Source organism: Oncorhynchus nerka, linkage group LG13 (genome assembly GCF_034236695.1).
Source record: "Oncorhynchus nerka isolate Pitt River linkage group LG13, Oner_Uvic_2.0, whole genome shotgun sequence".
In the NCBI taxonomy this organism is placed as follows: Eukaryota; Metazoa; Chordata; class Actinopteri; order Salmoniformes; family Salmonidae; genus Oncorhynchus; species Oncorhynchus nerka.
The window spans coordinates 98,506,135-98,532,628 of NC_088408.1; the positions used below are offsets into that span (position 1 = coordinate 98,506,135).

At 44.9% G+C, this 26,494-nt stretch overlaps 2 protein-coding genes across 6 annotated transcripts in view; one reads left to right on the forward strand and one right to left on the reverse strand.

The window, feature by feature from the left end:
• The first annotated feature begins 3,399 nt into the window (after nt 1–3,399).
• On the forward strand, nt 3,400–22,325 carry tmem175 (transmembrane protein 175). Of its 3 annotated transcripts, XM_065026894.1 has the most exons (11): nt 3,400–3,753; nt 4,490–4,528; nt 4,680–4,777; nt 10,290–10,341; nt 12,670–12,705; nt 13,821–13,904; nt 14,377–14,541; nt 16,612–16,690; nt 18,237–18,372; nt 18,531–18,695; nt 18,896–22,325. In XM_065026894.1, exons 1-11 carry the CDS (start codon nt 3,553–3,555, stop codon nt 19,401–19,403), a joined length of 1,563 nt encoding a protein of 520 aa, XP_064882966.1. In that variant the 5' UTR covers nt 3,400–3,552; the 3' UTR covers nt 19,404–22,325. The 3 variants fall into 3 exon arrangements, with proteins under 3 accessions (XP_064882966.1, XP_064882967.1, XP_064882968.1); XM_065026895.1 differs by lacking the exon at nt 12,670–12,705; XM_065026896.1 differs by lacking the exons at nt 3,400–3,753; nt 4,490–4,528; nt 10,290–10,341 and having other exon boundaries at nt 4,684–4,777.
• LOC115123851 (phosphatidate cytidylyltransferase 1-like) overlaps nt 21,861–26,494 on the reverse strand; it is a 56,470-nt gene continuing 51,836 nt past the window's right edge. For 2 of the 3 annotated variants that reach the window (XM_065026900.1, XM_065026902.1), the window contains one exon: nt 21,861–26,076. In XM_065026900.1, coding sequence (XP_064882972.1) covers nt 25,854–26,076 — 223 coding nt within the window. In that variant the 3' untranslated portion in view covers nt 21,861–25,853. The remainder of the gene's footprint in view (nt 26,077–26,494) is intronic. The other variant, XR_010465652.1, reaches the window with a different exon arrangement.

The following is a 26,494-nucleotide window of genomic DNA, read 5'->3' on the forward strand; positions in this document are numbered from 1 at the left end:
GGATTCAATGTTTCAAAGAAGATATCATCCTGTGTGTAGACCTGCATCTCCATTTTAAACTGCTCCTCGATCCTCTTCATCACTATGTTTGACTGCCATCCCTGGATGTTTTCAATGTTTTTCTATGAGTTCAAACAAAGAGTAAGTGCTCTATTCAGTCCGTATTGTGGATGTTCAGCTCTATTCAGTCCGTATTGTGGATGTTCAGCTCTATTCAGTCCGTATTGTGGATGTTCAGCTCTATTCAGTCCGTATTGTGGATGTTCAGCTCTATTCAGTCCGTATTGTGGATGTTCAGCTCTATTCAATCCGTAATTGCCATTTAAATACAATTTCCGATTGAGCTGACGTATTCAGTGTTTACCGTGAATGCAGAATCCGCCGAACGCCTGAACAATGCCTTTAAATTTATGACCCTGTATTCAACCCAAATGGCACCCTATTTCCTATGGAGCGCATTACTTCTGACCCGGGTCCCATAGTGTTCTAGTCAAATGGAGTGTATAGGGAATAGGGTGCCGTTTGGGACACAGACCCTGCATCACTGAACATGTGTAACGGATGTGAAACGGCTAGTTTAGTTAGCGTTGGTTCGCGCTAAATAGCGTTTCAATCGGTGACGTCACTTGCTCTGAGACCTTGAAGTAGTGGTTCTCCTTTGCTCTGCAAGGGTCCCGGGTTTTGTGGAGCGATGGGTAACGATGCTTCGAGGGTGACTGTTGTTGATGTGTGCAGAGGGTCCCTGGTTCGCGCCCGGGTATGGGCGAGGGGACGGTCTAAAGTTATACTGTTACATGGTTGGAGTGGAGCTACTGACTTCAACAAGACACAAGGCCAGTTTCCAAAAACACAGATTAAGCTTTACTACGCTGCAAGAAATGTCAATCTTACCTAACATTTTAATATTGTATTGAGATAATGAAGTGATTTCACTTAACCCCCCTCCAGAAAAAATGCATTTACTTGTTTGACTTGGGTTTAACCAGCACCATTTCAACTTAAACATCATCAAATCAACAAGGCTATATAGGCTTAGTTTAACACACTGAAAACAAACTTAAAGATACAAAAAAACAAACATTTTAATCAACATTGCTAAATATCATGTGTGTGCTAAAAATATTACCTCATGCCAATGCCATCCTGTATTTCATGTAATCAAAATGGCAGGGTAGCCTAGTGGTTAGAGCGTTGGACTAGTAACCGGAAGGTTGCAAGTTCAAACCCCTGAGCTGACAAGGTACAAATCTGTCGTTCTGCCCCTGAACAGTCAGTTAACCCACTGTTCCTAGACATCATTTGTTCTTAACTGACTTGCCTAGTTAAAGAAATATGGCTCTGTCATATTGTTGTCGTAGCTAAAATGCTAGTAGTAGCCTAATTTCCTGGCATGGGCAACAATGAACCAGCTAAGTTAGCTAGCTAGTTTAACGTGCGACTACTAGGTTACATATTGAACTTCAATCGTCTCAGGCCAGTGGCACAACATTATCAATTTATGCATCGCCGTTATAATCATTGGAGAATTAAGTCAAATCCACATCTCCATCCATGGATTAGGAAAGGGACAATTTAGCAAGCTAGCAGGACATCAACAGAAACAGACACGCTTTTTTTTAAATTACATTTTACTTAGGAAGTGATTGGTGTGAAGCCAAATCCAAACTGGCTTCCCCTGGGAGGCGTTTTGCTGCACCAGGACAACCCAATGCTGATTGGCTAATTTAATATATATTTTTTAATCAAGTGAAGCCAAATGTTTGCTGGCATCAATCAATCAAATGCTACTGCGGCAACATGTCCTACTCTTTTGGTCCAGACAGCATCAGATACATGAGCTACACATACCGAGACAGAGGGGGCGCTGTTTCCCTGTCCAGACAGCATCAGATACATGAGCTACACATACCGAGACAGAGGGGGCGCTGTTTCACTGTCCAGACGGCATCAGATACATGAGCTACACATACCGAGACAGAGGGGGCGCTGTTTCGCTGTCCAGACAGCATCAGATACATGAGCTACACATACCGAGACAGAGGGGGCGCTGTTTCACTGTCCAGACGGCATCAGATACATGAGCTACACATACCGAGACAGAGGGGGCGCTGTTTCCCTTGCTCGGATGACTTCTCCAGTGAGATTCAGCCACTTGCTTAATTGACTAAAAAATATGAAAACACAAGAGACTTAAGATAAATATATATATATTTTTAAATTCATTGGTCAAATATTTGGAGAAGCTTGGCATCCACAAATACACACCACTGATTCTTAACCCACTGGTGCTTCTACACCTGCATTGCTTGCTGTTTGGGGTTTTAGGCTGGGTTTCTGTACAACACTTTGAGATATCAGCTGATGTACGAAGGGCTCTATAAATACATTTGATTTTGATTTGGTATATATGTTTTACATGTATTTATTTTTTTCTTCTTAAAAACTTGGTACAAGTCAGAATATATTGAATAATAAGGTAAAATGAATTATCTCAATACATTTTTTTATTATTACCTGTAGCAATGTGAAAACACAACACTAACATATCGGATATATAAAGAAATTGATTTTTGGGCCACTTGTCGGTTTTCTGCTCGTTGGTCTTCGTATTGTTGCTGAATCGTCAGAAAGGTTTGTTTCAACCTCTTGGACTTCAGAATCCCCTGACAAACACTGTCATCTCTGTTATCTTGGTTGTGTATATGTTACAGTGTGTTTCTCTACACTGACATACAGCTCTCTGTGAGAGTTTTCTTTTAACCTCTTAAAGACAGGAAACTGTCATATCAGACAGGAGAAAAACTAAGGAGATGCGAGTGAAAACTAGATATTTAATTACTAAGGGTCAACTAGGGCCCACGAGGCTCTAGTCAAAAGGATTGCACGAAAGCATTTTGCTACCACCGCAATAACAACTGCTAAACACGTGTACAGCACTAAGGAATAGAGCGCCATTTGACACACACACACACACCTGGACTAGTGAAGTCATCACTGACCATTCATCACTAAGTCATTGGTCATATCTCAGAAGAAAAATGCTCTGTCATAAGCTAATGTGGTGTTTGGTTCCTTAGACGTTTTTGTGTGATCTGGTCTTCTGCAGTTTGACTGTAATAAAGATCACCTGGAACGCACCCAAAATTATGGGCTCAAATGGATGAATAGACTACATATCTGGCGGTTTGAAGCACGTCTATAACGTACGCATAAGCATATTATTTATTTCATACAATTTTTTATCTTTAAATTATGTAGTAGCCTTTTGGCCAACGCACATGCGGAGTGTTTTTGTCACTTCCTGCCAGCTACGTTAGGTTAATCACTTCCTTGAAGAGCTCTGATTTGAGGATTCGTTTATCTCAAATCATGCATCTGCGCAGTACTTCCCAAGGCTGCCTTGCCATTAAACGGGCTCTTCCGGTATCTTCACGATCTCACTCAGCTCAGCTGTCATTCTTATTTGCAAACAAAGATCCCGTGCTCGGATGTTTGCAGCTCCGCCGCCCGTCCACCCCGTTTGTCACTTGAATCGTGCTGTTACCGGATAAAATGGGAGAAAACGGCGACACCGAGATCATAGAGCATCACGTTGATGAGGAGATGGAGAAGAAGAGGATATTAAGAAGTCATGGCTCTTCGTTCATGGAGAGTGTTACACCGTCGGAGAGGGATGGACACAGTAGTACGCAGTCTTCCCACCGGCTGCTGGCATACAGTGACGCGCTCATCTCAATCATAGCCACTGTTATGGTAGGTAGGGAGAAGCAGGGACATTTTAATAAACTCTGTGGACATAATGTGCATTTCTAGCTTGGTAGCAGTCTATTAACTATCGATATTAAATCAAATTACAAGAGGGGTTATGTCAACTCCTAAACCCTCAAATTTCCAGAATAGGGTGAACATGGCAGCCATTAGCCATGTTTCCATCCAATTGGTGACAGATTTTCATGCGAATATTCAAAAATACGCATAAAAACAATGAACATTTTCCCACCAAAGATGTTTCCATCAAATTTACCTGTTGTGAATTAAAAGCGTGTGCGTGATGACGTATTGCACATAACTTTTTGCGTTTCGATTCCCATGTACGGAATTTAAAAAAATATATCAATGAAATGTGTTTCTATCGCATTTTCAACTCTACTGATGGTTTTGTCACGACATGTTGCGTTATATAGAGAATGTGCCCACTCTGATCTTGGTACTTGCGGGTAATAGTCTAGCTAGCTTGATTTGATTGTTATTATTTGTCAAGCGGCAGCCAAGCGTCGATCATGTCACCTGAATAAGACCCTCGATATTTATTGAAATGGAGCAACAAGCTAATCACCGTTGGACTATTTAAAAACATTTAAAAAAAAAAAAAAAAGTTTTATCTTTAACTCTGCATTGTTGGAAAATTACCCGTATGTACGCATTTCACTGTTGTGTACGAAGCATGTGACAAATACAATTAGATTTGATGGTATCTATGTATTTGCAGATATTACCTGTTGCACATACAAAGGTCCAAGATAACGAGGTAGGTAAACCTGGTTAGTTACGCTATAATATATATGTAGGCTAATAACGTGATAACATATATAGAATATGACCAATAATATATTCTGAAAATTGATACAGAAACATCTGATGAAACTCTTGAATAAAAAGTATCTCTGTCTGTCTGGTAGGAATTGAAGGAGAGTCTGCAGGTTCTGCTCACCACTAAGATAGCTGTGTACCTGATGACCTTCCTCATAGTGACCGTAGCATGGGCTGCTCATATCAGGTAAGGTCATAGGTCATGATTATCATATGCCCTGTTCAAATAAACCTTTTGTTTCTTGTTTTCCTGAGGTAAGCACAAAGTTAGCCTATATTGATTGGATAGGTGTAAGCAAGTGTAACGGATGTGAAACGGCTAGCTTAGTTAGCGGTGTTCGCGCTAAATAGCGTTTCAATCGGTGACGTCACTCGCTCTGAGACCTTGAAGTAGTGGTTCCCCTTTGCTCTGCAAGGGCCGCGGCTTTTGTGGAGCGATGGGTAACGATGCTTCGAGGCTGACTGTTGTTGATGTGTGCAGAGGGTCCCTGGTTCGCGCCCGGGTATGGGCGAGGGGACAGTATGAAGTTATACTGTTACACAAGGTTACCACATAACGAGTTTCACTAATCAAACTTTTAGATTGGATAAAGTAAGATGGCGCTGGTTTTATGTCCCCCCCAACTGTTTTTTTTGTTTGTTTATCTGCGTTGTTTGTAACTTAGTTTTTTTTAAAATATATTTTGTGCATAATGTTGCCGCTACCATCTCATATGACTGAAAATAACTTCTAGACATCAGGAATGCGATTACTCACCACGGACTAGCAGAATAATTTTTCTTCTTTCACGACTCTGACGAGGCGGAGGAGGAGATACGGCTCCTTCGGGAACAGGCCACGACCCTCATGATCTGCGTAAAGAGGGGCCGGAGAGCGGGCTGCCTCCTGAGAATTCGAAGGCGGGCGAATAAAACCCCACTTCCCTCAATTCTGCTAGCAAACGTGCAATCTTTGGACAATAAAATCGACAAGTTACGTGGAAGATTAAACTACCACCGGGACATTAAAAACGGTAACATCTTATTCTTCACGGAGTCGTGGCTGAATGACGACAATATCAACATACAGCTGGCTGGTTATACTATGTATTTAACATCATACAGGTATTTACCAACAAACATCTGCCTGGTTATACGCTGTACCGGCAGGATAGAACAGCAGCATCTGGTAAGACAAGGGGCGGCGGTCTTTGTATTTTTTTAAACAGCTGATGCACGATATCTAGAGAAGTCTTGAGCTATTGCTCGCCTGAGGTAGAGTATCTCATGATAGGCTGTAAACCACACTACCTACCGAGAGACTTTTCATCTGTATTCTTTGTAGTTGTACATACCCCCACAGTCAGAGGTTGGCATTAAGACAGCATTGAATGAGCATAAGCAAACAAGAAAACGCCCACCCAGAGGCGGCACTCCTAGTAGCCGGGGACTTTAATCCAGGGAAACTTAAATCCGTTTTACCAAATTTCTATCAGCATGTTAAATGTGTATGGACCACCTCTACTCCACACACAGAGACGCATACAACGCTCTACCTCGCCTTCCATTTCGCAAATCTGACCACAATTCTATCCTCCTGATTCCTGTTGACAGCAAAAATGAAAGCAGGAAACACCGGTAACCAGATCAATAAAAAAGCGGTCAGATGAAGCAGATGCTAAGCTACAGGACTGTTTTTGTAGCACAGACTGGAACATGTTCTGGGATTCCTCCAATGGCATTGAGGAGTACACCACATCAGTCATTTAAAAAAAAAATTTTTTATTTTTTTTTTTTTTTAACCTTTATTTAACTAGGCAAGTCAGTTAAGAACAATTTCTTATTTTCAATGACGGCCTAGGAACAGTGGGTTAACTGCCTGTTCAGGGGCAGAACGACAGTACGTTGTACGTTGTCAGCTCAGGGGTTTGAACTTGCAACCTTCCGGTTACTAGTCCAACGCTCTAACCACTAGGCTACCTGCTGGTTACTAGTCCAACGCTCTAACCACTAGGCTACCTGCTGGTTACTAGTCCAACGCTCTAACCACTAGGCTACCTTCCGGTTACTAGTCCAACACTCTAACCACTAGGCTACCTGCTGGTTACTAGTCCAACGCTCTAACCACTAGGCAACCTTCCGGTTACTAGTCCAACGCTCTAACCACTAGGCTACCTGCTGGTTACTAGTCCAACGCTCTAACCACTAGGCTACCTGCTGGTTACTAGTCCAACGCTCTAACCACTAGGCTACCTGCTGGTTACTAGTCCAACACTCTAACCACTAGGCTACCCTGCTGGTTACTAGTCCAACGCTCTAACCACTAGGCTACCTGCTGGTTACTAGTCCAACACTCTAACCACTAGGCTACCTGCTGGTTACTAGTCCAACACTCTAACCACTAGGCTACCTGCTGGTTACTAGTCCAACACTCTAACCACTAGGCTACCTGCTGGTTACTAGTCCAACACTCTAACCACTAGACTACCTGCTGGTTACTAGTCCAACGCTCTAACCACTAGGCTACCTTCCGGTTACTAGTCCAACACTCTAACCACTAGGCTACCTGCTGGTTACTAGTCCAACACTCTAACCACTAGGCTACCTGCTGGTCACTAGTCCAACGCTCTAACCACTAGGCTACCTGCTGGTTACTAGTCCAACGCTCTAACCACTAGGCTACCTGCTGGTTACTAGTCCAACGCTCTAACCACTAGGCTACCTGCTGGTTACTAGTCCAACACTCTAACCACTAGGCTACCCTGCTGGTTACTAGTCCAACGCTCTAACCACTAGGCTACCTGCTGGTTACTAGTCCAACACTCTAACCACTAGGCTACCTGCTGGTTACTAGTCCAACACTCTAACCACTAGGCTACCTGCTGGTTACTAGTCCAACACTCTAACCACTAGGCTACCTGCTGGTTACTAGTCCAACACTCTAACCACTAGACTACCTGCTGGTTACTAGTCCAACACTCTAACCACTAGGCTACCTGCTGGTCACTAGTCCAACGCTCTAACCACTAGGCTACCTGCTGGTTACTAGTCCAACACTCTAACCACTAGGCTACCTGCTGGTTACTAGTCCAACGCTCTAACCACTAGGCTACCTGCTGGATACTAGTCCAACACTCTTAACCACTAGGCTACCTGCTGGTTACTAGTCCAACGCTCTAACCACTAGGCTACCTGCTGGTTACTAGTCCAACGCTCTAACCACTAGGCTACCTGCTGGTTACTAGTCCAACGCTCTAACCACTAGGCTACCTGCTGGATACTAGTCCAACGCTCTAACCACTAGGCTACCTGCTGGATACTAGTCCAACGCTCTAACCACTAGGCTACCTGCTGGTTACTAGTCCAACACTCTAACCACTAGGCTACCTGCTGGTTACTAGTCCAACACTCTAACCACTAGGCTACCTGCTGGTTACTAGTCCAACACTCTAACCACTAGGCTACCTGCTGGTTACTAGTCCAACGCTCTAACCACTAGGCTACCTGCTGGTTACTAGTCCAACGCTCTAACCACTAGGCTACCCTGCCACTATTGGCTTCATCAATAATGCATCGATGACGTCGTCCCCACAGTGACTGTACGTACATATCCCAACCAGAAGCCATGGATTACAGGCAACATTTGCACTGCTAAAGGCTAGAGCTGCCGTTTTCAAGGAGCGGGACTCTAACCCGGAAGCTTACAAGAAATCCCGCTATGCCCTCCGACAAACCATCATACAGGCAATCGTCAGTACAGGACTAAGATCAAATCATACTAGCTCCGACACTCGTCGGATGTGGCAGGGCTTGTAAACTATTACAGACTACAAAGGGAAGCACAGCCGAGAGCTGCCCAGTGACAAGAGCCTACCAGATGAGCTAAACTACTTCTATGCTCGCTTCGAGGCAAATAACACTGAAACATGCATGAGAGCACCAGCTGTACCGGACGATTGTGTGATCACGCTCTCCGCAACCGATGTGAGTAAGACCTTTAGACAGGTCAACATTCACAAGGCCGCAGGGCCAGACGGATTACCAGTGAGCATGTACTGTGAGCATGCGCTGACCAACTATCAAGTGTCTTCTCTGATATTTTCAACCTCTCCCTGTCCGAGTTTGTAATACCAACATGTTTTAAGCAGACCACCATAGTGCCTGTGCCCAAGAACACTAAGGTAACCTGCCTAAATGACTACCAACCTGTAGCACTCACGTCTGTAGTCATGAAGTGCTTTGAAAGGCTGGTAATGGCTCACATCAACACCATTATCCCAGAAACCCTAGACCCACTCCAATTTGCATACCGCCCCAACAGATCCACAAATGATGCAATCTCTATTGCACTCCACACTACCCTTTCACACCTGGACAAAAGGAACACCTATGTGAGAATGCTGTTCATTGACTACAGCTCAGCGTTAAACACCATAGTGCCCTTAAAGCTCATCAATAAGCTACATCAATAAGGACCCTGGGATTAAACACCTCCCTCTGCAACTGGATCCTGTACTTCCTGACGGGCCGCCCCCAGGTGGTAAGGGTAGGCAACAACACATCCGCCATGCTGAATTTCAACACAGGGGCCCCTCAAGGGTGTGTGCTCAGCCCCTTCCTGTATTCCCTATTCACTCATGACAGCACGGCCAGGCACGACTCCAACAATATCATTCAATTTGCCGATGACACAAGTGTTAGGCCAGATCACAGACAACGACAAGACAGCCTATAGGCAGGAGACCAGAGACCTGGCCGTGTGGTGCCAGGACAACAACCTCTCCCTCCATGTGATCAAGACAAAGGAAATGATTGTGGACTACAGGAAAAGGAGGACCGAGCACCCCCCCATTCTCATTGGCGAGGCTGCAGTGGAGCAGGTTGAGAGCTTCAAGTTCCTTGGTGTCCACATCACCAACAAACTAACATGGTCCAAGCACACCAAGAGAGTTGTGAAGAGGGCATGACTAAACCTATTCCCCCTCAGAAGACTGAAAATATTTGGCATGGGTTCTCCTCAGATCTTCAAAAGGTTCTACAGCTGCACCATCGAGAGCTTCCTGACCTGGGCCAAACTACACCTGTTGTATTCAGCATTTCACTGTAAGGTCAACTACACCTGTTGTATTCAGCATTTCACTGTGAGGTCTACTACACCTGTTGTATTCGGCATTTCACTGTGAGGTCTACTACACCTGTTGTATTCAGCATTTCACTGTGAGGTCTACTACACCTGTTGTATTCAGCATTTCACTGTGAGGTCTACTACACCTGTTGTATTCGGCATTTCACTGTGAGGTCTACTACACCTGATGTATTCGGCATTTCACTGTGAGGTCTACTACACCTGTTGTATTCGGCATTTCACTGTGAGGTCTACTACACCTGTTGTATTCGGCATTTCACTGTGAGGTCTACTACACCTGTTGTATTCAGCATTTCACTGTGAGGTCTACTACACCTGTTGTATTCAGCATTTCACTGTGAGGTCTACTACACCTGTTGTATTCAGCATTTCACTGTGAGGTCTACTACACCTGTTGTATTCAGCATTTAACACTATTAAAATGTTATTTTATTTGAGATCTGTGATAACTTAAAGGAAGGAAGGAAGGTAGGTAGGAAGGAAGGAAGCACTGACTGCCGCGTTAAACAGTATCATGTTTGACCATTCAGACATGCACTGATGGTCACGTCTTTCTCTCTCTGTGTTTTTACAGGTTATTTCAAGTCATTGAACGTATTGATGACTGCCTTGCACTTCTCAACCTAGTAAGAACTACTGGTTCTCAAACTGCAGCACCATGCATCACACCGCACCACCCTGCATCACACCACACCACCCTGCATCACACCGCACCACCCTGCAGCACGCCACACCACCCTGCATCACACCGCACCACCCTGCAGCACACCACACCACCCTGCAGCACACCACACCACCCTGCATCACACCGCACCATCCTGCAGCACACCACACCACCCTGCAGCACACCACATCACCCTGCAGCACACCACACCACATCACCCTGCAGCACACCACACCACACCACCCTGCAGCACACCACACCACCCTGCAGCACACCACACCACCCTGCATCACACCGCACCACCCTGCAGCACACCACACCACCCTGCATCACACCGCACCACCCTGCAGCACACCGCACCACCCTGCAGCACACCACACCACATCACCCTGCAGCACACCACATCACCCTGCAGCACACCACACCACCCTGCAGCACACCACACCACCCTGCAGCACACCACACCACCCTGCACCACACCACATCACCCTGCAGCACATCACACCACACCACCCTGCACCCTGTACACCACATCACCCTGCACTACACCACATCACCCTGCAGCACACCACACCACACCACCCTGCAGCACACCACACCACCCTGCACCACACCACATCACCCTGCAGCACACCACACCACCCTGCACCACACCACATCACCCTGCAGCACACCACACCACATCACCCTGCAGCACACCACACCACCCTGCACTACACCACACCACCCTGCACTACACCACACCACCCTGCAGCACACCACACAACACTGGATCACAGTACATCACAACACAAAATGGCTCAATATACCTCTAATATTGTGTGCCCACTTTGGGACATGAACCTTCAGAATACAACACCAAAGCACTGGGCCAGTTGGTCAGGATACAGCATCAAAGCACTGGGCCAGTTGGTCAGGATACAGCATCAAAGCACTGGGCCAGTTGGTCAGGATACAGCATCAAAGCACTGGGCCAGTTGGTCAGGATACAGCATCAAAGCACTGGGCCAGTTGGTCAGGGTATAGCATCAAGCCAGTTGGTCAGGATATAGCATCAGAGCACTGGGCCAGTTGGTCAGGATACAGCATCAAAGCACTGGGCCAGTTGGTCAGGATGTAGCATCAAAGCACTGGGCCAGTTAGTCAGGATACAGCATCAAAGCACTGGGCCAGTTGGTCAGGATGTAGCATCAAAGCACTGGGCCAGTTGGTCAGGATGTAGCATCAAAGCACTGGGCCAGTTGGTCATGATGTAGCATCAAAGCACTGGGCCAGTTGGTCATGATGTAGCATCAAAGCACTGGGCCAGTTGGTCAGGATACAGCATCAAAGCACTGGGCCAGTTGGTCAGGATACAGCATCAAAGCACTGGGCCAGTTGGTCAGGGTATAGCATCAAGCCAGTTGGTCAGGATACACATCAGAGCACTGGGCCAGTTGGTCAGGATACAGCATCAAAGCACTGGGCCAGTTGGTCAGGATACAGCATCAGAGCACCGGGCCAGTTGGTCATGATGTAGCGTCAAAGCACTGGGCCAATTGGTCATGATGTAGCATCAAAGCACTGGGCCAGTTGGTCATGATGTAGCATCAAAGCACTGGGCCAGTTGGTCAGGATACAGCATCAAAGCACCGGGCCAGTTGGTCAGGATACAGCATCAAAGCACTGGGCCAGTTGGTCAGGATACAGCATCAAAGCACTGGGCCAGTTGGTCAGGATACAGCATCAAAGCACCGGGCCAGTTGGTCAGGATACAGCATCAAAGCACTGGGCCAGTTGGTCAGGGTATAGCATCAAAGCACTGGGCCAGTTGGTCATGATGTAGCATCAAAGCACTGGGCCAGTTGGTCAGGATACAGCATCAAAGCACCGGGCCAGTTGGTCAGGGTATAGCATCAAAGCACTGGGCCAGTTGGTCATGATGTAGCATCAAAGCACTGGGCCAGTTGGTCAGGATACAGCATCAAAGCACCGGGCCAGTTGGTCATGATACAGCATCAAAGCACTGGGCCAGTTGGTCATGATGTAGCATCAAAGCACTGGGCCAGTTGGTCAGGGTATAGCATCAAAGCACCGGGCCAGTTGGTCAGGATACAGCATCAAAGCACTGGGCCAGTTGGTCAGGATACAGCATCAAAGCACCGGGCCAGTTGGTCAGGATATAGGACATGTCCTTTCATTAACTCACTAAAACAGTTTCACTTCTGTCATTGTAACGGTGGTATGATTCACCATGTAGTGAAGCCATGTGTTTTACTGTGGTCTTAAACCTTCCCTTTTTCTCTTCTAGGCTTGTATGATGTTGATCACCTTTCTGCCGTACACAGTGAGTCTGAATCGGGTTAGATCAGTCAGGGGTGGATGTGAACTTCACACTGACTGACCGATAGGGCCGAGACCATACCCGTATCGTCATATTTTGTCCATGGCAAAAAAACATGAAACAGACAATTCGTTGGTCCTTTTAGTATGTAATATATTGTGTGTAGCCTGGATAATAAATACATATAACTGTGGATGACAACGTGTTTGTTACCAACATTAAGGTCGTTTTTCCTAAACAAAGTTAAATCTGCTTTGTATCTGACTGGCTGGTATGGTCCCGGCTCTACTGACTGACTGGCTGGTATGGTCCCGGCTCTACTGACTGGCTGGTATGGTCCCGGCTCTACTGACTGGCTGGTATGGTCCCGACTCTACTGACTGGCTGGTATGGTCCCGACTCTACTGACTGGCTGGTATGGTCCCGACTCTACTGACTGGCTGGTATGGTCCCGGCTCTACTGACTGACTGGCTGTTATGGTCCCGGCTCTACTGACTGGCTGGTATGGTCCCGGCCCTACTGACTGACTGGTTGGTATGGTCCCGGCTCTATTGACTGGCTGGTATGGTCCCGGCTCGACTGACTGGTATGGTCCCGGCTCGACTGACTGACTGGTATGGTCCCGGCTCTACTGACTGACTGGCTGGTATGGTCCCGGCTCTACTGACTGACTGGCTGGTATGGTCCCGGCTCTACTGACTGACTGGCTGGTATGGTCCCGGCTCTACTGACTGACTGGCTGGTATGGTCCCGGCTCTACTGACTGACTGGCTGGTATGGTCCCGGCTCTACTGACTGGCTGGTATGGTCCCGGCTCTACTGACTGGCTGGTATGGTCCCGGCTCTACTGACTGGCTGGTATGGTCCCGGCTCTACTGACTGACTGGCTGGTATGGTGCCGGCTCTACTGACTGGCTGGTATGGTCCCGGCTCTACTGACTGGCTGGTATGGTGCCGGCTCTACTGACTGGCTGGTATGGTCCCGGCTCTACTGACTGACTACCTGACTGACTGGCTGACTGGTAGGTAAATGTCATCATATTAAATGGGGAGTTGCTGTCTGAACTTGTTCAATAAGAACAGTCCCTTTTTCCACATCATTTGTTTTCCTCTGCAGTTCTCCCTCATGGCGACGTTTCCTGAGAACATCTTGGGAATCCTCCTGTTCTGTGCCTGCGTCATGGTGTTAGGCTTCATTCAGGTGAGGATACGGTGTGTTTGTGTCATTTCTTAACTCGCAACCTTCCGCATCATTACATGTTGTTTTTCTTGGTGTAATTACACAGTAAAACTATGGTTGAATCCCTTACCCCTCCCCTCTACATCCCTCCTTACCTCCCTCCCTCTCTACTTCCCTCCTCTCTACTTCCCTCCTTCCCTCTACTTCCCACCTTCCCTCCTTACCTCCCTCCCCTCTACATCCCTCCTTCCCTCCCCTCTCTACTTCCCACCTTCCCTCCTTACCTCCCTCCCCTCTACATCCCTCCTTACCTCCCTCCCCTCTACATCCCTCCTTCCCTCTCCTCTACATCCCTCCCTTCCCTCTCCTCTACATCCCTCTACTCCCTCCCCCTCTCTACTCCCCTCCTTCCCTTCTACTTCCCTACCCTCTACTCCCCCCTCCCTACTTCCCTCTGTCCCCTCTACTCCCTCCCCCTCCCTCCCTCCCCCAGGCTGTTATAGTGGTGTATGGCTTCAGCCGTCCGTTCCTGCTCAACGACCAGATCCAGGTGTCGGAGAACCAGGTGTTCTATAAACATCACATCCTGAAGGTCATCATGAGGGTCCCCATCATGTGCTTCTTCGCCAGTATCTTCTCATTCATCTTCTTTCAGATGGTAAGTCAGTCGTCTTCTCTTCTCTCGTCTTCTCTTTTTGTTTTCTCTGCTTCTCCCTTTTCCTCTTCTCTCCTCTGGGACTAAAAAAGTGAGGTGTGTGTATTGTTAGAACTATTGCCCCAGTGAGGTGTGTCTATTGTTAGAACTATTGCCCCAGTGAGGTGTGTGTATTGTTAGAACTATTGCCCCAGTGAGGTGTGTGTATTGTTAGAACTATTGCCCCAGTGAGGTGTGTGTATTGTTAGAACGATTGCCCCAGTGAGGTGTGTGTATTGTTAGAACTATTGCCCCAGTGAGGTGTGTGTATTGTTAGAACTATTGCCCCAGGGCAGTATTGTTAGAACTATTGCCCCAGGGCAGTATTGTTAGAACTATTGCCCCAGGGCAGTATTGTTAGAACTATTGCCCCAGGGCAGTATTGTCAGTCCTAACGTTGTCTTTCAGTCCTAACGTGTCTTTCAGTCCTAACGTTGTCCCGTTGTCTTTCAGTCCTAACGTTGTCTTTCAGTCCCGTGCGATCCTAGCATTGTCTTTTAGTCCTAACGTTCTCCCGTTGTCTTTCAGTCCCATGTGATCCTAACGTTGTCTTTCAGTCCTAACGTTGTCTTTCAGTCCTAACGTTGTCTTTCAGTCCTAACGTTGTCTTTCAGTCCTAACGTTGTCTTTCAGGCCTGTGTGATCCTAACGTTGTCTTTCAGTCCTAACGTTGTCTTTCAGTCCTAACGTTGTCTTTCAGTCCTAACGTTGTCTTTCAGTCCTAACGTTGTCTTTCAGTCCTAACGTTGTCTTTCAGTCCTAACGTTGTCTTTCAGTCCTGTGTGATCCTAACGTTGTCTTTCAGTCCTAACGTTGTCTTTCAGTCCTAACGTTGTCTTTCAGTCCTAACGTTGTCTTTCAGTCCTAACTAACGTTGTCTTTCAGTCCTAACTAACGTTGTCTTTCAGTCCTAACTAACGTTGTCTTTCAGTCCTAACGTTGTCTTTCAGTCCTAACGTTGTCTTTCAGTCCTAACGTTGTCTTTCAGTCCTTTTCAGTCCTAACGTTGTCTTTCAGTCCTAACGTTGTCTTTCAGTCATAACGTTGTCTTTCAGTCATAACGTTGTCTTTCAGTCCTAACGTTGTCTTTTAGTCCTAACGTTGTCTTTCAGTCCTGTCTGATCCTAACGTGTCTTTCAGTCCTGTCTGATCCTAACGTGTCTTTCAGTCCTGTGTGATCCTAACGTGTCTTTCAGTCCTAACGTTGTCTTTCAGTCCTAACGTTGTCCCGTTGTCTTTCAGTCCCGTGTGATCCTAACGTTGTCTTTCAGTCCTAACGTTGTCCCGTTGTCTTTCAGTCCTAACATTGTCTTTCAGTCATAACGTTGTCTTTCAGTCCTAACGTTGTCTTTCAGTCCTAACGTTGTCTTTTAGTCCTAACGTTGTCTTTTAGTCCTAACGTTGTCTTTTAGTCCTAACGTTGTCTTTCAGTCCTAACGTTGTCTTTCAGTCCTAACGTTGTCCCGTTGTCTTTCAGTCCTAACGTTGTCCCGTTGTCTTTCAGTCCCGTGTGATCCTAACGTTGTCTTTCAGTCCTAACGTTGTCCCGTTGTCTTTCAGTCCTAACATTGTCTTTCAGTCCTAACGTTGTCCCGTTGTCTTTCAGTCCTAACGTTGTCTTTCAGTCCTAACGTTGTCCCGTTGTCTTTCAGTCCTAACGTTGTCCCGTTGTCTTTCAGTCCCGTGCGATCCTAACGTTGTCTTTCAGTCCTGTGTGATCCTAACGTGTCTTTCAGTCCTAACGTTGTCCCGTTGTCTTTCAGTCCCGTGTGATCCTAACGTTGTCTTTCAGTCCTAACGTTGTCCCGTTGTCTTTCAGTCCTAACATTGTCTTTCAGTCCTAACGTTGTCCCGTTGTCTTTCAGTCCCGTGCGATCCTAACGTTGTCTTTCAGTCCTAACATTGTCTTTCAGTCCTAACGTTGTCCCGTTGTCTTTCAGTCCTGTGTGATCCTAACGTTGTCTTTCAGTCCTAACGTTGTCTTTCAGTCCTAACGTTGTCTTTCAGTCCTAACGTTCTCCCGTTGTCTTTCAGTCCTATGTGATCCTAGCCATCGTAATCTTCCTGCCTTACATCTCCCAGTCTCTAAAATGGTGCCGCAGCAAAGCTATCGGTGAGTATGTTATACATGGATGCCAATTGCTACGTTTAGGTTGAAAGTCTTTATGTATTATTTAGATTGTCAAATGTTGGGTATAAACAAATAACCTAACAGTACATTGAGGTTGAAGACAGACGGACTTTAACTACCGTTAAATCATAATATATTTCATTTGTAAGTTGAAGAGATCTGTTGTGTTCAGGCCAAATATAGAAGGCCCCCAGACTGCTGGATCTGTTGTGTTCAGGCCAAATATAGAAGGCCCCCAGACTGCTGGATCTGTTGTGTTCAGGCCAAATATAGAAGGCCCCAGACTGCTGTTCTACACCTGTGTGTTATGCTGACTTTACTTTTGTATATATAGGGTATAGTGTATGTATGTGGAAACCCCTTCAAATGAGTTGTTTCGGCTATTTTAGCCACACCCATGCAATCTCCATAGACAAACATTGGCAGTAGAATGGCTTCACTGAAGAGCTCTGTGACTTTCAACGTGGCACCGTCATAGGATACCACCTTTCAAACAAGTCAGTTCGTCAAATTTCTGCCCTTCTAAAGCTGCCCCCCAGTCAACTGAAATGGGTTTCCATGGCCGAGCAGCCACACAAGCCTAAGATCACTATGCACAATGCCAAGTGTCGACTGGAGTGGTGTAAAAGCTCGCCGCCATTGGACTCTGGAGCAGCGGAAACGAGTTCTCTGGAGTGATGAATCACGCTTCACCATCTGGTAGTCTGACGAATAAATCTGGGTTTAGCGGATGCCAGGAGAACGCTACCTGCCCCAATGCATAGTGCCAACTGTAATGTTTGGTGGATGAGGAATAATGGTCTGGGGCTGTTTTTCATGGTTCGGGCCCCTTAGTTCCAGTGAAGGGAAGTCTTTACGCTACAGCATACAATATAGACTATTCTGTGCTTCCAACATTTTAGCAACAGTTTGAGGTTTCAGTCAACCAGTTTCAGCATGACTATGCCCCCGTGCACAAAGCTAGATCCATACAGAAATGGTTTGTCGAGATCGGTCTGGAGGAACTTGACTGGCCTGCACAGACCCTGACCTAAACCCCATCAAACACCATTGGGATGAATTGGAACGCCGACTGCGTGCCAGGCCAAATCGCCCAACATCACTAATGCTCTTGTGTCTGAATGGAAGCAAGTCCCTGCAGCATTGTCCCAACATCTAGTGGAAAGCCTTCCCAGAAGATTTGAGGCTGTCATAGCAGCAATGTCCCAACATCTAGTGGAAAGCCTTCCCAGAAGAGTGGAGGCTGTTATAGCAGCAATGTTCCAACATCTAGTGGAAAGCCTTCCCAGAAGAGTGGAGGCTGTTATATAGCAGCAATGACCCAACATCTAGTGGAATGCCTTGCCAGAAGATTTGAGGCTGTTATAGCAGCAATGTTCCAACATCTAGTGGAAAAGCCTCCCCAGAAGAGTTGAGGCTGTTACATCACCATATTAATACCGGTGATTTTAGAATGAGATGTTTGACGAGCAGGTGTCCACATACACTACTTGACCAAAAGTATGTTGCTGTGCTGGTTACCCCTCAGGCCAGGTGGAGGAGACACCTGATTCCATGATGTTTTATACTTACCATCCAAACGAACCCCTCAGCAAGGAGAGGGTGGAGGCCTTCAGCGACGGCGTGTTTGCCATCGTAGCTACTCTACTCATCTTAGACATATGGTTAGTGTTTTTGTTTGGGCTGGCGGGCGGGCAGGCGGGCGAGGGACGGGGCAGGAAGATGAATATTGTTGTAATTTAAATGATGCTAATTTGTAAATGTTTATTTAAGCAGGGAGGAGGCCCTGTAAAATAATGATGGTAAAGATGTATTTTTCCAGTGAGGACAATGTCCCCGACCCAGTGATGGTCCAGAAACAGTATGGTGGCAGTCTGGTGGCTGCCCTGCAGAACTATGGCCCAGAGTACCTGGCCTACTTCGGCTCCTTCGCTACCGTGGCTCTCCTCTGGTTTGTCCATCACTCTCTCTTCCTTCACGTCACCAGGTAATATAGAACAAATTCAATTCATCAAATAAATGTACATTTTTAAAATATATATTTTTAACATCTGCAGTTGTCAGGTTAAAGGTAAAGAAAATGAGTGTATTGTACATTAGAATTGTACTGTTGTGTATTTGGGAAAGTTTTACTCACAATGACTGATGTGTTTTTTTTTACCTACCTCTCTCTGATTCGTCATCCAGGACCACTCGTTTCATGGGCCTCCTCAACACCTTCTCTCTGGCCTTCGTAGGGGGCCTGCCCTTGGCCTACCAGCTGACCCACGAGTTCCCCCGGAACTCCCGCAACGAGCTGGAGGCCATCCAGATCAGCTGCGTCATCATCTTCTTCGCCGGCGTCTTCCAGCTCGCCATCTGGGTGGCGGCGCTGTTCAGCGAACGCGAGACGCTACACCCTTATGTGCGTTACGGCGGCCGTGAGCACGCCTTCATGTTGGCCAAGCTGGCGCTGTACCCGTGCGTGGCCCTGGGGACCTTCTTCCTCACCTGTATTCTCAGTCAATTCAGCGCGTCTATTTTCCACCTGATGGAGATTACGGTGCCGTTTGCTTTCCTGTTGCTGAGGCTGCTGGTCAGAGGCGGGTTGACGCTGCTCCGGCTCATATTCTGCCCGGATGGGCCGGAGACGAGGAGTGCTCTGGAGGAGGAGGAAGAGGAGGCTAGGATGCCCTTCAATACCATGATCACTTAGTGGTTGTCATTTAGCTCGATGGTCAGTTTGCTCCGGGTCTGTATTCACAAATGTTGCAGAGTAGGAGTGCTGAGCTAGGCTCAGTTTTGACGGTTATATCATAATGTGTATATAATGAATAAGATTATATGGACAAGTGGGTTCCTGATCCTAGATCAGCTTTGTGAATACAGGCTCTGGGACTGGGGACGTGGTCTGTCGGACAGATGTACAGTAGCTACAGCTCGTCTTGACCTCTGAAGGGAGAGTTTGAGGTCGATTCCATTTGAACTGCACATTCAGTTTTGTATTGATGAGTCATTTTCTTTTCAAATTGGTTGCGTTAAGTCAAGTGGTCGTTAAAAGGAAATGACACTGGGCCAGAGAAGTGGAGAGTACAACCAATGTAATTGACAGCCCTCCCATTTTTTATCTGACTTCCTGAATAATGGTTTATTATTTACCGTTGAGAATCTAGTCTGTTTGTGCCAACATTTGCACTCCAAACATTTATGGCGTGAGGAGGCACAGGGGGTCGTGTTTAAGAGTTCAGAAATCTGCATTTTTAAACCATTTCAGCTGCGTTTTAATATTGAAAGTCGAGTTTATTTGTTGTCTGCTTCAATAGAGTGATCAGGAACGTGCAGCTATAGATTTCCTTCACAGAAAATACATTAGTGCAACACATTCACAAAATAGCTTCATTTTCATCAGATGACAACAGAAGTGTAAATGCTATTTGGCGTAGCAGCCACTCAAGTAAATGAGCTTACAATGAAAAAGGAAGGTATTTGTTTTTGCTAAAACGACGCATGGTCATCAGATTTCAGTTTATCGTAGAAAGAATGTAGCCAGCTCCTAATGTTTTTCTTCGGGTTAATCGTTGTACCGGAGGAAAGTAGCTACGCAGTCAGAGCGATGTCTGCTGATAAAATGCCCGTTGGTGAATTCTCATCCAAGCGGAGAAGTGCAATTGAAGGACAAAATGGTTCGGTCTGATGCCGAGCAGAAATTACAATAAGAAGCATTTTAGAACTGCGTTTCCAAAACGCAACAAGATATCTCTCATTAAAAATTATATTTTTTTTTAAGTCAGTTTAGAACTAATTCTTATTTACTCATGCGTTTAAAAAAAAAACATTTTTTTTTGGGGGGGGGGGCGTGGTGAACAACGCAAAAATCTGCATTTAACGTGACCCCCTGAGGCAAAGGAGTGAAATGTTAGCACCGACTGAATTTCAGGCTAGTTAATTTTGGGGTTTCATTCATTCTGAATATTCATGTCCACTTCCCAACATACAAATAGCAGATAAAATGGAAGTCCTCATATGTACCGCCCGTCCAACATTCACTCACTGCTCATATTGACCGAGTTTAATCACGCAGTATAAATTCTATAAATTGTTTTTTTTCTTTCTTCTATAACATGAAAGAGTGAGTGAGCAGCATGAATCTGACCAACAGGGTAACTTCACTTTTTTCAGTTCAGAATATAATAATAACCGTCCACAGGAATGTACTCCCAATGTGTTGGGTCAGCTCATAATATTGCACAATACAAATCCCAATGTTGGGCATACGCTACAATACTTCTAAAATCGTAACTTGGAATTGCTCACATTTCCTGATTTTATTTTTAAAATTCCCTTTTCACAAATCTTTAATTCCGTCCATGTTCAACCCCAGGATGTGGGTGCTCACGTTACACTGTTATTCCCTAGTGTTTTTTCCATTGTCATAGGGGGGGGGGAAAGTGTCGTAACAAAAACAGCTGATTTATTGGAGTGCACATTATGTGCAGAAACCGATGGGAGGCGCAGAATAAGGACGTAATATTGGAGTTAATTTTGCATAGCCCCGGTGCGTGGAGAATTCACGTTAAGGACCAATGGAAAAATAATTATGAAACGCTGTTCATCGGGCCACTTAACACCAACTCACCCATTTAAAAAAGGCAGTTGTGTTTTCTCCACAGCTCCACCAATCAGGCTCCCATCACCTCGGTCCACACCGGGCTTGTTGTTGCGTCCCTCTTCACCGTCTCTTTTAGGTCTCACATGCGGCGTTCTCATTGGCATCAGACCCCTTGCCCAATCGCGTCCTAGAGCACTGCTCATACTACAAGATGCACGACCAACATTTTAAGAAAATGTATCGGGACAGCCGTTGTGTCCTTGACCTCTCAAAAAACAACCTAGCCCAAGTTCATAGGATTTCAGCCCGATCATGAAAATGTGTAGCATATGCCTGGCATTAGCTGAAAAAGTCCCATTTTGTAGCATTCTTTCTTCTCAGGCTAGGTTACATTTATTTGATTTACATTTTTAAATTAAGTAAATAAAAGAAATATGAATAGCCATTCTCATCTGTCCAGACAATATGTTGTACTCAGAGTAGATTCGTTTCAGAAATTATTTTACATTACTGGGCCATTTAAAATCAAACCATACAATGAAATGAAAGACATGGACAGTCATGGAAAGACAAGACAGTGATTTATTTAATATAGATGTGCAAAACACGTTTTTTCTTTGCAATATTCTGGATGTGACGTTTCTTTCCCGATAAAAAAAGGTCAGTTATTGCTGCAATACTGTTTTGTGTTTGATGTTGAAAAAGCACTTTAAATTCAGAATGCTTCAGTGTTATCTGCTTTTAGAGCTCAAATAAGGAATCAAAATGTTCTTAATCCAGAACTAATGTCTTGCATAATTGGTCAGCTGATTGAAGTTCTGGGTCGATGCGTTGTTTAAAATGAGGAGCTGAACCGGAACGAGAAGCTCCACCCCCCCTCTTTGCAAGCTACTGCTGCTCGTTTTCCCCCATTCCTTCCCGACAAAATTCTACAGTACCAGTTGTGTTTACGTAGATCCCAAGAGATTAAGCTATACAAGTGCTATGTCAATCACTGTTAACACTGCAAGTCCTTTTAAAAAAAATAAACTGCTTTAAAAAAAAAAGGAACAATCTGTCTTTAATTTTTTTTTTTTTAAATGTAACATACCGATCTTGCATCCATAGCGCCGTCAAGAGAACTGATCCAGGATCAGCACTCGTCCTCTCTTAGAATACAGGCTCCGGCACAAAATCAGTTTAGGAGAAAAAAAAAGTGCTTCCTTGAAAGGGTTTAACAGGTGAGAACCTTGTGGTGAAAATATATCTTCATGAATTCAGATTCTCAAGAGAAGAAACAAACAAAACCAGGAGATGTATATTTTTTTTAAAGGGGAAAAATAAAAAGGATTTATTCACCTCCATACAGAATCACAATGTAACTAATCATATTCACACTATGCTTTTAGACAGAACTGTGTGTGTGTGTCAAATCAAATGTTAATATGTGTATATATTATCTTAACTCTCTATTTCACAATACAATGTCAACTTTTCAATCTTACCCCACTTCAAAAAGCTAGAGATTTATTAGAAAACCAATTCTGCATAAGCAATCAAAACAAACGAAAAAGAGTCAAAAGATAAAAAGACATGAGACCCCAAAACTTTTGCATAATACCTGGTATTTAGGTTTTCGGACTTGCACTTTAGGTCGTGTTCATTGTAATACTACCGTGTTGCCAACAGTATATAGGCTTATATATTATCACAAAATAACTAAAACCACACCAACTTAAACCTCATTTGAACTGCAGCCATTTCACACCTTAAGTCTCATACGCCTCGACCACATCTTTACTTTGGACAGCGCCACTTTTGGTCAGACTGGGTTGTGTTGAACACCACATGCTGTACCCTCTTAAAAGGCTGCGCTACCTAGAACCATAAAAGGGTTCCTGAAATTGTTCCACCATAAGGAGAACCCTCCAAAAGATAACACTTTCCTTTCACTAATGCAATGTTCTACGTGGTTGTACCTTTCGCACCACCAAAAGGGTTCTACCTAGAAGCATAAAGAAGAGGTTTCTCGTATGGGGCCAAACCAAGAACTCTTGATTTCTATCATCCATGTGCATCTGTTCATGTGTTTTAATAAGCGAGTGGACAGTTAAAACTTCCAATCAGAAACAATCTATAAAAATCTAATCCCAAGCAGGAACCAATAGAGAGAGAAGCCATTTGGCCAATGGGGAGGGCTTTAGAAGTGACACCACAATTCTACAGTACAGAACTAGTTCCACAAATCCACAGAAGAGAGCAGTTACTTCAACATGAGAAAGAAACCAGGAAGCATAAAAATGTATCTGGAGGAAATAAATAGGTAAAAACCTCAAATAAGGAAGTGTTTCAGACCGTGCTTTAGTAAACGTTTCTGGAAGTATCTCTCTCTGCTAATCAGAACAGATGAAGGTTTGGATTCAAACCAATCAAAAGACACAAGATGGATTTTTTTCTCTCTCTCCAATGCAACAACAACAACAAAAAATCACCCTTTCTTTGAATCATTCAAACGAGTGAGAGTTTGTTTTTTGATTATTTTTCAACCAGTAAACATTGTTTATCAAATCACGACTTTCATGTTACCGCAAAGTGGTAATGTTTTGCCACAGTGCAGATTTTCCTGTACTGGTGTTTGATTGAATACCAGCCTAACACAGAAGCCCCATCCATATGCCTTTATAGATTCAAAAGCAACCACATTTCTGAAAGATACAGCTACTCTTCTGAATATAATATACTTTATATACACTCAGTTTCCAGTTTATTAGGTACACCCATCTAGTACCAGGTTGGACTCCCCTTTGCGTTCAGAACAGCCTGAATTATTCAGGACATGGAAACCTTGCTCAAATTGGTATCAAGGGACCTAACATGTGCCAGAAAAACATTCCCGACATCACCACCACCAGCCTGTACCGTTGACACCAGGCAGGATGGGGCCATGGACTCATGCTGCTTACGCTAAATCCTGACTCTGCCATCAACATGATGCAACAGGAACTGGGATTTGTCAGACCAGGTGATGTTTTTCCACTCTTCAGTGGTCCAGTGTTGATGATGGCGTCCCTGCTGGAGCTGCTTCTTCTTCTTGTTGTTTTTAGCTGATAGGAGTGGAACCCGGTCCGAAAACATTCCAGAACCCGGTCCGAAAACATTCCGGAACCCGGTCCGAAAACATTCCGGAACCCGGTCCGACGAGTTGTGCGTTCCTAGATGCCGTTCAGCACACCACTGTTATACTGCGCCGTTATTTGCCCGCCTGTTCGCTTGCACGATTCTTGCCATTCTCCTTCGACTTTCTCTTCAACAAGCTGTTTTCGTCCGCAGGACTCCCGCTGACTGTCGTGAGTGGAAAAACCCAGGAGGCCGGCCGTTTCTGAGATACTGGAACCAACGATCATACCACGCCCAGTCACTTGGGTCACTAGTTTTCCCCCATTCTAACGGTCAATGGAACAGTAACTGAATGTCTCGATGCCTGTCTGATTCCTTTATATAGCAAACCACATCCACTTGACTCACTGGAAGAGCAAAGCATTTATGTGAACGGGGTGGTGTACCTAATAAACTGGCCACTGAGTGTATGTGTGTACACGCACTGTAATTCGCCTGACACCGCAATCATAACATGAAATGTTACCAAAATATCTTGAATTCTCTCAATACCAACCCCTTTAAGAGCAACAATACAACAAATAAGTAGACTTCTAAAATGTTATTTTCTACACATTTTTACAAAAGATCGAGTCTGGTAAGAAAAATAATAGGAATATTGGAACAGTTGAATGGTTCAGGTCAGCTGAAGAGAGATGGACAATCAACTATAGTGCAACTAAAATAATTGGTTAATAAGGCTAGACCGAAAAAGGTAGCAAAAAAATTATATCTTTCACAATCTCAAGTTTAAGTTACCCCAGACATTCTCACATCAGCAGCCACCAGTTCACCTTATATGTTAATAGATGCCCCCCCCCCCAAAAAAAAGTGTATACCCCCTCCCCACCTAGCTACCTATTCAACCACAGTTTATTAATGCTATTGCTACAGATAAATAATAACGTCCCATTGGATGGTTATTTTGCATATAGTTTTCATAGTTTAAAGATTTGATATTAGGTCTTTGTTCAGATAAATATGATATTCTTATGTACACAGTGTGATAGTGTGTGCTGGTTGCTATAGTTGCCAAATTCCGGGTAACTTTCCCCAAATTCCCAGAAATCCCGGTTGGAGGATATCGGATTTCTTGCTTATTCCCTCACGATTTTTGGGGAATATTACAACTAGGATTTCGGGAAATTTTGCTAATTATTTTGAAAATTACTGTAATTTTTCTGCATTTGTTTACAGTGATCCATACCTACAGAAATGCACTACCAGTCAAAAGTTTGGACACACCTACTCATTTAAGGATTTTTCTTTTATTTGACTATTTTCTACATTGTAAAATAATAGTGAAGACATCAAAACTATGAAATAACACATATGGAATCACGTTGTAACCAAAATATATTTTATTTTAGATTCTTCAAAGTAGCCACCCTTTGCACACTATTGGTGTTCTCTCAACCATATTCACCTGGAATGCTTTTCCAACAGTCTTGGGAGTTCCCACATATGATGAGCACTTGTTGGCGGCTGCTTTACTTTCACGCTGCGGTCCGACCCATCCCAAACCATTTCAACTGGGTTGAGGTCAGGTGATTGTGGAGGCCAGGTCATCTGATGCAGCACTCCATCACTCTCCTTCTTGGTCAAATAGCCCTTACACAGCCTGGAGGTGTATTGGGTCATTGTCCTGTTGAAAAACAAATGATAGTCCCACTAAGCACAAACCAGATGGGATGGCGTTTCACTGGAGAATGCAGTGGTAGCCATGGTGGTTAAGTGTGCCTTGAATTCTAAGTAACTCAGACTGTCACCAGCAAAAGCACCATCACACCACCTCCTCCATGCTTCACGGTGAGAACCACACATGCAGAGATCATCCGTTCACCTACTCTGCGTCTCATAAAGACACGGTGGTTGGAACCAAAAACCTCAAATTTGGACTCATCAGACCAAAGGACAGATTTCCACTGGTCTAATGTCCATTGCTCTTGTTTCTTGGCCCAAGCAAGTCTCTTCTTCTTCTTATCAGTGTTTTTTTTGTTGTTGCAGAAATTCGACCATGAAGGTCTGATTCTCCTCTGAACAGTTGACTGCACTTCAAGAAA